This window comes from Anser cygnoides, chromosome 4 (assembly GCF_040182565.1).
Source record: "Anser cygnoides isolate HZ-2024a breed goose chromosome 4, Taihu_goose_T2T_genome, whole genome shotgun sequence".
Lineage (NCBI taxonomy): Eukaryota > Metazoa > Chordata > Aves > Anseriformes > Anatidae > Anser > Anser cygnoides.
The window spans coordinates 46,640,760-46,653,139 of NC_089876.1; the positions used below are offsets into that span (position 1 = coordinate 46,640,760).

Below are 12,380 nucleotides of genomic sequence, written 5' to 3' on the forward strand. Positions count from 1 at the left end.
CTATTCAAAAAAAAGCAATTGTTTCAAAATCTGTTTTTAAAAACATTCTATGAATAATCAAGCATGTACAATTCCCCACTGTACATCACATTATCAAAACTGGAAGCACAAAAGTCACATATGTATTTTGTATTTTAAGGAAAAACAAAAATCTGAATTTCTTGTGACAAAATTATTTCACCGTGCAAGTTTAAATATGTACATGTTAAATTTCTACCTTGGAAAAGTTAATTCAGGATTTCCAGTGTTTATGTTCTTCAGCTCTATTAAAGTACCAGTGGTACAGTTACAAATTTAAAAACCTATCCCTTTGCACACAGTAATGATTATTAACTTTTGTGTTCTGGAATGTGCTCTCATACTTACCTTTGCTGTGGATTTTCCTGTTCCTATAAAGCCCTGCATTGTTTTTTGGTTCTTTGCAAGGTCTCCAATAGGCTTCACCTGTGCATGCTGTTGACACTCCAAGCAATTTCTTACTGCTACTGCACATACTTGAAGGGAAAAGAAATGTTAAGAATTACCCTGGGAAATAGTATTCTCTATATCCCTTACAGAGATGTATAATATGCCTGTTTATTACTTAAGCTATAAAGTTTAAGCACATCAGTAAAAATATTTTGCTTCCAGAAGTTTTAAATAGTTGCAAAACAATGCTCAAAATACATTAATAATTAATACTTAACTATTACAACACATAAGTTATATGTAATGAATACTTCAAAGTTAGTAAGTTAGCATTATTACATCCTTTTTTCATCCCTCACTGAAATTTTACCATGCATTCAATCTCATGAGCTGGGAAAGGTGAAGAAGCTAAATTTCACAGACTAGCAACGAAGAAAGAAGCGATACACTAGTGAAACATGTCAATAGTTGCTTCACAATACTCTTGGACTAAACATTCTTACGTTACATGACTTTTTTTTTTTTTTTAGTTTCAAATTGTACCTGTTTTGTCTTCTAATATTATTTTCAAAGGAAAAAAGAACTACCCCACCTCTATACCTGTTTGCATCCCATAAATCTTGTTCTACCTGCACAAAGTTTTAATTGCCTAGAAAGGGAGAGGAAGGCTAGTTACTGTTGTTGCTCTGAGCTGCTCTGGCACTCATGCAAATTAAACTTTTCATTGCAAAGAAATCTTACAGCATGCAACTGGCATGAATACTCTTCTCCTGTATTAACTAACTGGATGCAGATAATGATTTTATTACTATTATTATTTTATTTTTAAGTAATGATCACTTTCATTCAATCCAATTTGATACAAACATACTATAATTCTGGATACAGCTACTAATCAGTTTGAATCCTTTAGAAGTTTACATCTCTATTTTTCACTATTCCTTCACCTACTGAACACAAGATTTAAACCTCTTCTCTAAGGTAAACCTGTGAATGTTCACGCTTTTATACATGGTACAAGATTACTTTTTTTCTTAATGCTGCTGTATTATCAGTCTTGATTATTTAGGGAACTTTGGAAAAAAATATTTTCATGGGTAAAATGAAAACATACATCCACAACAGTCAGGCTACCAAACTTACTTTAATCATTTGTTTTATTTAAACTTCTTAAAGAGGAAAAAAAACATGCATATGCATTGTAGAGTAGAGTAATAGTAAAATAGTAAGAGATCCCAAGGCATCTTAGACTAAATTTAGTCTTGACTTAAAAAAAATAAAAAAACAAGCTGTCAGTAGCTACTATTTCATAATAGCAAGCTCCTGTGCTTATTAAGTGGTTTTATTTACTTACCTAGACGAAGACATTGTCGCAGAACTCCTCCAGATGACATATTTTTCTCAGATTCAATTTCAGTGAAACCAAGAGAGCTTGCAAAAATTAGCACATCCACAAGGTTGATTAATCTCTGGAGAAATGTTAAAGACGCTTCTACTGAAAGTCCTTGAGTCGGCTCAATATTCTCCAATTCATGCTACACAAAGGAAAAATTGCAAGCAATATTTACTTCTTTACAAAGATGATAATTTGTACATATCAAATTAAGAAAAATGTATGCTGGAAGTCTGTTTTCAGTCAAATTCAAAAGTAGTAATTCATCATATCTAGAAACAATCACTAGTATTGAGATTTAATCTTATTCCAGACCACTGTAGGACAATGAAGCTAAGCGACTTCTTTTTATCTCGTCAGGCAACGAGGACAGACACCCAATTTATCTTAGAGAAAGCGTGGAAATAGCAAAGGAAGGAAAGATGTTTGTGGAAACACCCCCTTCATATTCCTGTTTCCCAAAAGGACAGATATAGTAGTTAATATACTACATAAAGAAAGGTGTATACCCACAAGAGAAAATTCAAAATAAAAATGAAATTTCTTACAGTAGCAGATGTAGCAGCAGACAGCAATGGCAATATACCACCACAAGCCATGATCATGTTGTCCATCACTTGAGAGATGAGGTGAATTGTGTTGTGTACAAATATGACATTGTCACTGCTATTCACAAAGTCCATCACAGTTTTTGTAGAATGGCTGTCCAAAACAAAGAAGCAGGTTTCACAAAAATACTTGCAGAATACAGTGGTATTTATTTGTGGTATTTTAACATCTTTGTTTAAAAAATAAATAAATAAAATAAAATAGCAATGGGGCAGCAAATATCACCAGAAGATTCAACTGCTGTACCTTAATCTAAACCTATAAAAACCTTTCCTTTCTGTTCTTAAACTTCTCCAGCTTGCTAAAAACACCGAGATGCATGCTTAAATATTATTTGGATAAAGATGCATTATAGGCTGGTTCTATGATTATCTGCTATAGTGAAAGACACTGTATCCGTCAATACAATAGCTTCCTGGAGGTACAAACTAGATTTTAACTTAAATCTTTGGAAAAAAGATTTATTATTAAATATTAACACAAAGAAGTTAAAATCAACAAAACACAAATCCAGTTTAAAAAAGGAAACATTTTCAAAACAGAACCTAAACTAAAAATGTATTTAGTTATATCTGAGGATATCCTGAGCAGTTAATTTACTCACAAAAAACTTGTCAAACAAAAATCCACCACAGTTCAAATTGTATTTCAATCACTTAAAAACTATTTATTCATTTCTACTTTCATTTCCATTATGTCAGTTCAGTTATACAGTTCAATTTAAATTTGACATTCAGTACTAAAAGCTGATAATAGACATAATTTTATTTAAGTTAGTAAATCTTAGCTTAAAAATGCAGAATTATTACTGGTTTCAAAGTTTCCGTTTTTTACTAAAACTATCCTGATAATTACATTCCAGACCAATTACAAATTCATTTTTAAATGTATATAACTAGAATACTTCCGTTCACAGAACCCTAATAAAGCAGCAACATGATCTGTGTAAATATGGAAGTAGTAAATAGTATTTGGGATAGGTTTTTTTTAGTCCATACTTAGATATGTGTAAAAGATGATTCACATTTATCAGGAACATGAAAATCGTGGTCCAATTGAAATCATCAGGACTGCCATTGACTTAACTGTGGCTAGGAGTTCAGCCAAAATATAGGTTGAGGGTCTGCACCAATACACATTTAGGTTTGTAAAGAGTCTTTACACAAAATCTAAGAATATTTGGGTATAGGCCACAAAAGAAATAAGGTTATTGAATAATGACTAAAATACCAGATGTACAGACTTCAAAGTCAAAGAGTGACCCTGATGCAGTTTCAACAAAATCTCAGGTTAACTATTGTTGAAATGCCTGTCTAGATCATTCCATGGAAAGCACATAAATTTACCTTCTCCACATCTGTATATCTGTTTCAATGGAAAAGAGTAAGTCTGTGAGCAAGCGCTGATGCATCAGTGACCACTTAAACTCAGGAATGCGGAACACAGTTGACCTAGAGTCTCTTCTCTGTGTATCTGACGTAGCAGCTAGCTCTTGTCCTGAAGAATCTTGCTGTCTTGAGCTCTGAATACACAATTTGTAGACAAAAAAAATTCCCACACCCTGGTTATTGTCTTCTACGGCATACACTGAATGGCATTTCACAGACTTAAGAGTTTGGATACTGCACGTTTAGACTTTGCACAGTTACAAATAAAGTTAAAACTATTACACAAATACTAGTCTACAGCTGCACTACCACACCTGTCAGTCTAGGCATACACAAGCAGCAACTCAACCTTACCACAGGGGGAGTACAGGTTGCTGTAGACACTGCTTTTCCTCCTTTAAGGAAGAATGGTGCAGAATGAAGAGCATCCATTAGCAGGTATCTCTGCAGAAGGGAAGTACTCAGATACATGACCATTCAACCATGAAAAGCAGTGAAAACTACGAAAACCACAGCAGTAGACAACAGAAGCCCAGGTTTAACTTGCACTTGCATGAAAACATAGGCTGACACGACAGAGTGATAACCACGTCCAATTTTAGTTTCAAAAATATGTATTTTGTGTGCCTGCAGAGAAGCCAGAGTAAAAAATATTTTCACAAGTTCCATCAGGATATCATAGAACTTTAGTGTGTTTTTTTTTCCCACACAAGTACTGTTTGCTTCTCAATAATTCTAACAGCTGTGCATATAAGTGATCAGACTGAAAAGAGGTAAAGAGAGATTGAGTAAAAAAGCAGAAAAATTCTAAATAAAATCGTGTCAGAATATCTAAATGTTTCTATTCTTCAAACTTAAGAATGGAAGCAGTGACACAAATGAAGGATACAGCTAGCCAAATACTCCATCAACATCCATAAGTGGCTAGACAAAGAATAGAAGTTTAGAAACTTCACAGTACACAAATTAGTAAGAATTACAGCTGTTTTAATCAAGGGTCCAAAGTGTTCTTTAGATAACCTCACAAAAAGTCCACCTCCTTTTTTTTTTTAAGCTAGGCATACAAAAGACAGGTAGAAGTTACCTCAGGTATGGACCTGGTGGGCAGAGGTGCTTCTAGACATGTGCTGGCTTTCAGTTCCAGTCTTTCTGTATCTGATGCAACACTAGAAACATCAAGCTTAGCAATTCTTTTTTCAGATGCTCCAGCAGGCTCTGCTACATGTGCATTTGCATTTTCAGCTGTTTTTTCACTAGAAACAGTCTTTTCTTCCAGTTTCTTTTTCCCTTCTGAATCCAGTTGAGTCACTACTTCCTGAACTGCAGAATTTGCGGTTTCTGATAATGCCAGTTCTTGTTTTTTCCCATTCATGCCAACATTATCCTCAGATTTTAAAAGCACAGATTCAGATTGCTTCTCTATCACTTCTTCCTGCTTTGTCACTTGATTTTCATTGGAGCTATGCTTTTTGTCTGTTTCTGCAAATTCTTCTGAAGGTAAAGGCACAGTGCTTTCCTCTTTCAAATCAACGAAGTCATCCTCATCCTCCATCTCTACTGTTGATTTTTCCACTCCTTCTGGACTTGCAGGAGTTTCTCCTTCCGAAGTAGTTTCTATTACCAATGAAGCAGCTACTGTTTCTTCCATAAGCTCCTGAGGTTTGCTCAGAGAATCTTCAATTGCTTCAGCTAGTCCACTACTAATTTCTGAAACACTGGGGTTTATTGCTTCTGGCTCTGGAGAAAATTCTGAACTAGGCATTGCTTTTAAATCCTGTTTAGTCTCCCTGTCTTCCTCCTTTGTCTGTTCAGACGCTGAATGTGTTTGCAGGTCACCATCAGACTCATTTTGTTCAGTAGTGGACTCCATATCATCCTGGAAGGAAGGAGCCGCAGCAGCAGCAGCTTCTTTTATCTCCAAACACTGTTGCTTTCTCGCAATTTCCGCTCCTTTGCTAACTCCAGAAATTGTTCTTATTGGAGCAGAAGGACCTATTCCACTCTCTTCACCTCCTTTTTCTTGGTATTCCCTGTACATTTGAGAAAGACTCTCTTTGTGCATTTCAAATGTTACCTAAAAGAACACAGTTGAAAGTACATTAAAAATTACATACCGATGGCCATTTACTCTGAAAAACTCCAAATCATGGTTCAAATCATGGAGTCATACCACGAATTTATATTGGATGCTGTTCTCATGATAATGTTAAATACAAGGTTAAAAATAATTTTCGTATTGCATATATCACTTCAATCAACAGCAAGTATTTCTTAAGGATATCTGATATTCTTGGCTTTAAAAAAAAGTAGTACCTTAAGGAAAAAATCCTAGAATGAATCCAAGGACAGGAACTAAAATGTTTACTCAGTTTTAGAGACTATTTCTGGTAGAAGTTAAAACGTTTCAAGTTTAATATTTGTAATTAACACTCCTATTATTTCCTTTGATAATAACAGTCATCTGTAATTTGAATTATCCCTGCTACTTGCATTCATTTAATTGTATAGAATGCAAATAAAAATGCAACAATATAACATCCAGAGAATTACCAAATTTGAGTTAGCTGATAATCTCAACATTTTATAAGATGGGATGCTTTGTAATAAGTAACAGGAGCACTTATCATGGCTGAACTTTCACATCATTGTAGTACCTTAACCATTCTCAACAATTGGCAAAGAAAAAATAATCTTTTCTAAGGAGTTTACATTAAAAAAAAAAAAAACAAACAGAAAACATCTGACAATGTAGGAGCAGAGAGAATCATGTAACAAAGCCAAAATCCTGGGGACTGTTAAATGATACCTAAAATTCTGGAGAGGATTTTGCCTCAACAAGCTGCTATTCACTCTGTCTGATTAAAAAAAAAATAATAATAAGAATTACAAAGCCTGATTAAAGTGAGAGAGCCTATAAATGAGCTGATATTTTTATGTATAGAAAAAAATCCAGGTAGAAAAACTCTGTATACATACTGACAATAATCATTTGCACAAACAAATAACTTGGTGCCGAAAAAAATTCTCACTGCTTAACTGAAGTTTTTATTATTCTGTCATAAAATTTAGTTTATCCATAGTTGTCTGTTTAGGATTTAGATTTTTCTCCTGTAACAGAAATGCCTATTTATCCCCTTTATTCTCAGAGAGCTGAGAAACTATAACCTTAGTTCTCAACATTTCCCCCCATATAAACTGCAGATGTATGTTGTTTTGTTTCTTTTAAACTGTTTTCTTCATCATAAACATTTTCCTTAAACAACACAGAGTAGTACATTTTATTAAATATGAATACACATTTTCTTGTCTTACTTAAATTCTCAAATGCGTTAGTCAAAAGCTAAATACATAGGTTGAAAAGGTACTAGAGATTATAGTTAACTAATCAGAGAAAAGCAAAGAGAGAACAAAGGTAGAAAATATTTTTAGCAAGTTGTGTTGTCAATGTTAGTTCTTTAATGGACTATTTTTTTCAAACACGTGTTAATGTACTGTAGGAATAGTATACTTTACTAACACAGTATTTGAAGCATGTTATTTGTTCAAGCTGCACTAATTGAAACTAGAGTCTCTAGCAACAGAACTGGGAAATCGTCCTGTTTTAGAAAAAAAGTCTTTCCATACTAGTTTCATATCTGTTATATACAAAGAAAAAAGTATGAATGATTACAAATAACTAAAGGTTCATCCACCTGGCACAATGATCTACAAAATATTTGATTACAGAGTATTGTTAACTAGATTTGGTTTGCTTGCTTGTTTTTAATTTCAAAAATACTTCTTTCCAAATCCCCTCTGAACTGCACCAAAGCCAGGATGTCAAAACCAACCCAAAGTAGATCTTAATAAGCAATGTTAGACATTTATGTTCAAAAACACAATTAGGCAAAGACGATACTTTTGGTGAAATACATTACTGAGTAGAAAAAAACTCGACAACTTGACCTGATCTACAGCCAGCTTTCGCTCTTCTCCTCTCTGTTGATTCCTCTATTTCCACAATTACTAAAAAGCTTTATTGCAACAACTTCAAAAAGAGAGTCAACAAATGAAAATACTGTTGGCATACACTTTCAACTGATTAATCAAAATCATCCCATGCTACTCTCTCTCAGGAGAGTTTCCTGTTGCATGCTTTGTTTTTCCTAATAACCTACATGTGCTTGAAGTCAGAGTGGTACCATACGTGTTCATATTAATTTTGAATGTTAACATGTGAATCATAAGCAATAAGCTGAGCAGTTTTGTTTTTCCAACAAAGTCTGTTGCAAGATATAAGTATGAATTGTAATGACTGTTTATGTTAGAGATGCAAACAACTTCGCAGCAGGTCTTCTTTGCCCATGTTAAGTCAATAGTTGAAAATACACCATATGGTAGAGGGACGCAGTAAAATTTCAGTCTCATCTGAAACAGGGAACAGACAGTGGTTTGGAAGGCATTATAGAGCAACCTCCTGCAACACTCTGAAAACCAAACTGTGCTCTTCAAGATTGTTAATTGCTACTACCAAAAAGAATGTGGCAAGAAGGTCAATACAGACAACTGTTATCTTTACAGATGGGCAATGTAAACTTCTGGGCAAATAAATCCAAGCATAATCTGATGAGAATCTATATTGATTGAAGAACAAAGCAGGAAACCGCAAGGAGAGTGACACTGAAAGAAAATTAGAAAGCACAGAACTACAGGAGCACATCAAACACAAAAAAAAAGCCACCTAAAAATGAAAGCAATTTCTACTTCCACCATAAACATCAGAAAGATTTATTTCATGTCATTTAATAATTAATGGATTAAACAGTGTGCTTCAAATAATGTTCAAATTAAAATAGCAATACACAAAATAAGACAGACTACCTGTACGACAGGATTTTTCTAACTTGTGTGTCAAGTTTGGGTTTTTCTTTGTACAAAAAAAACAAATCTAGGAAGCATTGCTTTGCAAAATCCAACTTTTCAATAAGCATGTCTAAACAGTTCTGCTTACTATATTAATTTGTAATTTGGCTTGACAAGAAACTAAGATACAGCGGTACTACAATGAAGACACTGAAAAAAATTCCCCCACACTATTGTTCTGTGCCACGGCATTTATGAAGTACACAAGTTCGAAGCCAAACAATACATCCCGTAAGAAAATACTTAAGATTAACAAAAGCAGTATCATCAAGAATGTAAAATTAAATAGAAATTGAGATTATTAAATACAAGTACACAGAGATAATATATAAAAGTATTAAACATTAGGATCTGCAAACCTGCAACAACTGACAAGATAACTATCAGCTTGGAGAACCTTAAGTACATTTAAGTCATTTTTTATTTTCCTTAAGGCCTTTGCAACTGTAAAGCTGGTAATACAAAATTAATTACTAGAAATTGTTCTAAATTAGTGAGCTAAAAGGCCAATCATTAATCTTCACCATCATTTGATGGGTAATCCATAGCTGTTTGCAATGCTTGAAATGCATGTCTACGTACTAGTAGCTAAAAACACTTGTGAGCTAATAACTGCAACATTTGCCTTTGCCATTAATTTTAACTTAATTTGACATCCAACATTTACTAATTGGCAAGGAGAAAAATTAGCATACAGCAAGGAAAAAGGTTAAGATGATTGACATTTGCATTAAAGAACATACAGAAAATATTTTAACTACATGTTAAGATTTTGTCCTTTTTTCCATTATCAGGTGGGCAATTTTGTAGAGTAGAGGCAGGGAATGTCTGCCAGACAGGCCAGACAATTACACAGTACTGCTCTTTCCTTATAGTCTGCTCAGTGCAAACCAGTTCCTGCAACGCTGATACCATCAATAAACTCTTCATAACTCCAGAAGGAGTTACAACTTTCTAGATCTCAACAAGGACTTTATTGACCTGTTTTTCCATTTCTCCGTTAGCAATAGTAACTGTTCAAAAGTGGATACTGATCCCCAAACAAAAACAGGTCTGTTTAGATTGGTGGCAGCAATATCTATAGATATCAAACCTAATTTTCAATTCAGTGAAGTGAAATATACAAAGGTACAGTGTGCACCATACACTGCCTTACAGTCTATAACCTACTAACCTGAGGAATCTCAGGGTTATTTCTGAACAGTTATAGAAGACAGCTAAGAAAAGCAAATTCGCATTTATTATGCAGGGCACCACATATAAGAAGTTTCCAGGAGTCATCCATGCTTCTTTCAAAAAGCATACACCAACATAAAAGTGAAAAATAAACTGGGTGAAAACTACTGCCCCAATACATTTTCATGTTCCTGTATTTTCATCTAAATAGCAATATTTTTTTACTTTTTTTTTTCTCCTCAGCTTGAGAAATAATATGCACGCAAATCATTTCTGGAATCAAAAAAAAGCAAGTACCAGTCAACATAATTTGTAAAAGTCTTTGTTTATCTGAGAGAGAAATTTATATATTGGCTGTGTTTTATTTTCAAATCTAGTCAAGGTATACCTTACTATGCCTATAGTAGGTGGTGTTACATCACCTTACAATAATAAATGGAAGCAGCATACCAAACACATTTGCTCATTTTTGTTAACACAATTATTACTTTCAGTTTGTTTAAAACGCAAGACATAAGCACATTATCTTCTCATGGTATTTACTTCCTTTCTATTCCAATTTCTGCCAACATTACTATAGTTCAACAGTGAAAGTGTGCATGGATTACTACTGCGCCTTATGCACATTGGACATTTCATTATTAATAAAAATATGTTGTAGCTAAATTCAGTGTTTACCACTGGTCATGTTTTAATACCCAGCTAGAAGTCTTGTCCAGCTCTCTTTCTGGCCATTGTTTTCCTACATGTCCATATGCTGTTGGAAGCCCTGCAGCAGAGACCACAACTCATGACATAGAGGTGCTTTCTCCTTCGGTCCCCACAGCCGCAATGAATACAGGTAGCAGCAAGTACAGAGGTTTGCCTCAAATGCTGCAGCAACACCAAAGGAGGCCACTAACAATTCTCAGGGCTGCAGACGCAGTTCCCATCTTCCAATGTTTTCCTTGCTAGTTATCCATTTTCTTCCTAGTCATACAGATAAGAATACATTTTCTCTTCACGTCCTCTTCAGAAGACTCTCATACCTGTCTTCTTTCTTTTTTTTTTTTTTTCCTCACCAGAGTTTCTTCCCCTGCATGTGTGTTCCCCCATTTCTTCTTTTTGAGACCTTTGGCATTTCTCAACAAAAAGTAGGTATCTTTTACACTTTCTTCTTTTAGGGCTTCAGTGTAGCTCCATCTACTCACCTGATCCTGTTCTTTCCTCCTCATAAGTTCTCAGTCTACTTTGCTCACTCTACTCCTACCTCCCATTTCAGTCTTTTCTTTCAGTTCAATTTAATCAAATTTCAACATCCTGCCTTTAGCCATGACGTTCCATTCACCCAAACTGAGTGAACAATGAGATGGAAGAGCTCCCCATTAACCATACATGCTGCATTCATAAGAGCCCATCAGTGGTTTATATCCCTCCAACTATCCCTCCTGCTAAATAATGAAATCTCTTCCTTCTCAGGGCATTGATCAGGAAAAGCCTTTCCATATGCCACCTACAAAAGAAGCTCTAACAAGGAAACACCTAGAAAAGGAGGACTTCATCAGAATCACAGTTTGAAGGGAGGATGCACATTCTACTCGTGAAGTTCTTTCTGCTCACCAGAAATCAGGTGGCTCCCCCGAGATTCATTTATATTTAGAAAAAGCAGTATTTTTATGAATAGCTATTTACACCATAAGAATGAACCCCATATTTAAGTATTTCAGTCGTGCTACTATTAGTAATTTGCACCTCCTCTAGCTTTGCTTCCAAAAACCTACAGTAATACAATAACCCTCTTGGCTAGCTACCTCAGCTTCTCCCTCAGGGCAATGCAGACACACTTTTCAGATGAAGAACATCCGAAGCCTTCAAAATGCCTTACAGCTAAACATTCCTGCCCACACCAGTGTAGTAGACCCTCTCCTAACCAGGGGAAAACCATTCTCAACAGCTCAGGAATGCCAATGGGATTTGAACTCAAGAGATGCTGATAGACTGTTACTTTCTGAAACTACTGAGCTATGTCTCCTTCTCTGCAAATTAAAGTTTTCTGTGGTTGTTGTTGATTTTAACATTTCCATCATATATTAATTCCTTCACCACCTCATCATTGCTGCTTTTGCCATTTTCCTGCATCTGACATAGTGATGACAATCAGGCAAACACAACATATGTAAACCCTATGCACGCTTTTCCTTCCTTTGCATTACAGGAGTGGGGCACCTAAAACCATACAAATTTACTTAACATTTACCGACGTTTTTTACAATCATACTTTGGACTGAAAACTAACAACTGTGTAGAAACACATTGTATTTTCAAGTAGTAATGTTTTAAGATTATACTACTTTCTATTCAGATCAGTAAACAAAATTATAAAATATTTTCCACTTAACAGACAGTAAAATTGTAGTATGCACATATTAAAATTTCTGAGTCATGCTCAAAATTTTTCGAGCTACTGAAAAGATTCAGAATTTACCCTAATGTTCCTCTTTAACCAAATCATATGATAATATGAA

General features: G+C 34.7%; 1 protein-coding gene across 3 annotated transcripts in view; it reads right to left on the bottom strand.

Moving 5' to 3' along the window:
• Positions 1 to 12,380, bottom strand: part of LRBA (LPS responsive beige-like anchor protein) — a 397,410-nt gene that overhangs the window by 316,222 nt on the left and 68,808 nt on the right. For all 3 annotated transcript variants that reach the window (XM_066996727.1, XM_066996728.1, XM_066996726.1), the window contains exons 23-27: positions 4,883 to 5,872; positions 3,757 to 3,932; positions 2,350 to 2,503; positions 1,763 to 1,943; positions 367 to 494 (exon numbers count right to left, since the gene is read on the bottom strand). In XM_066996727.1, the coding sequence (XP_066852828.1) occupies positions 367 to 494; positions 1,763 to 1,943; positions 2,350 to 2,503; positions 3,757 to 3,932; positions 4,883 to 5,872 (1,629 nt within the window). The remainder of the gene's footprint in view (positions 1 to 366; positions 495 to 1,762; positions 1,944 to 2,349; positions 2,504 to 3,756; positions 3,933 to 4,882; positions 5,873 to 12,380) is intronic.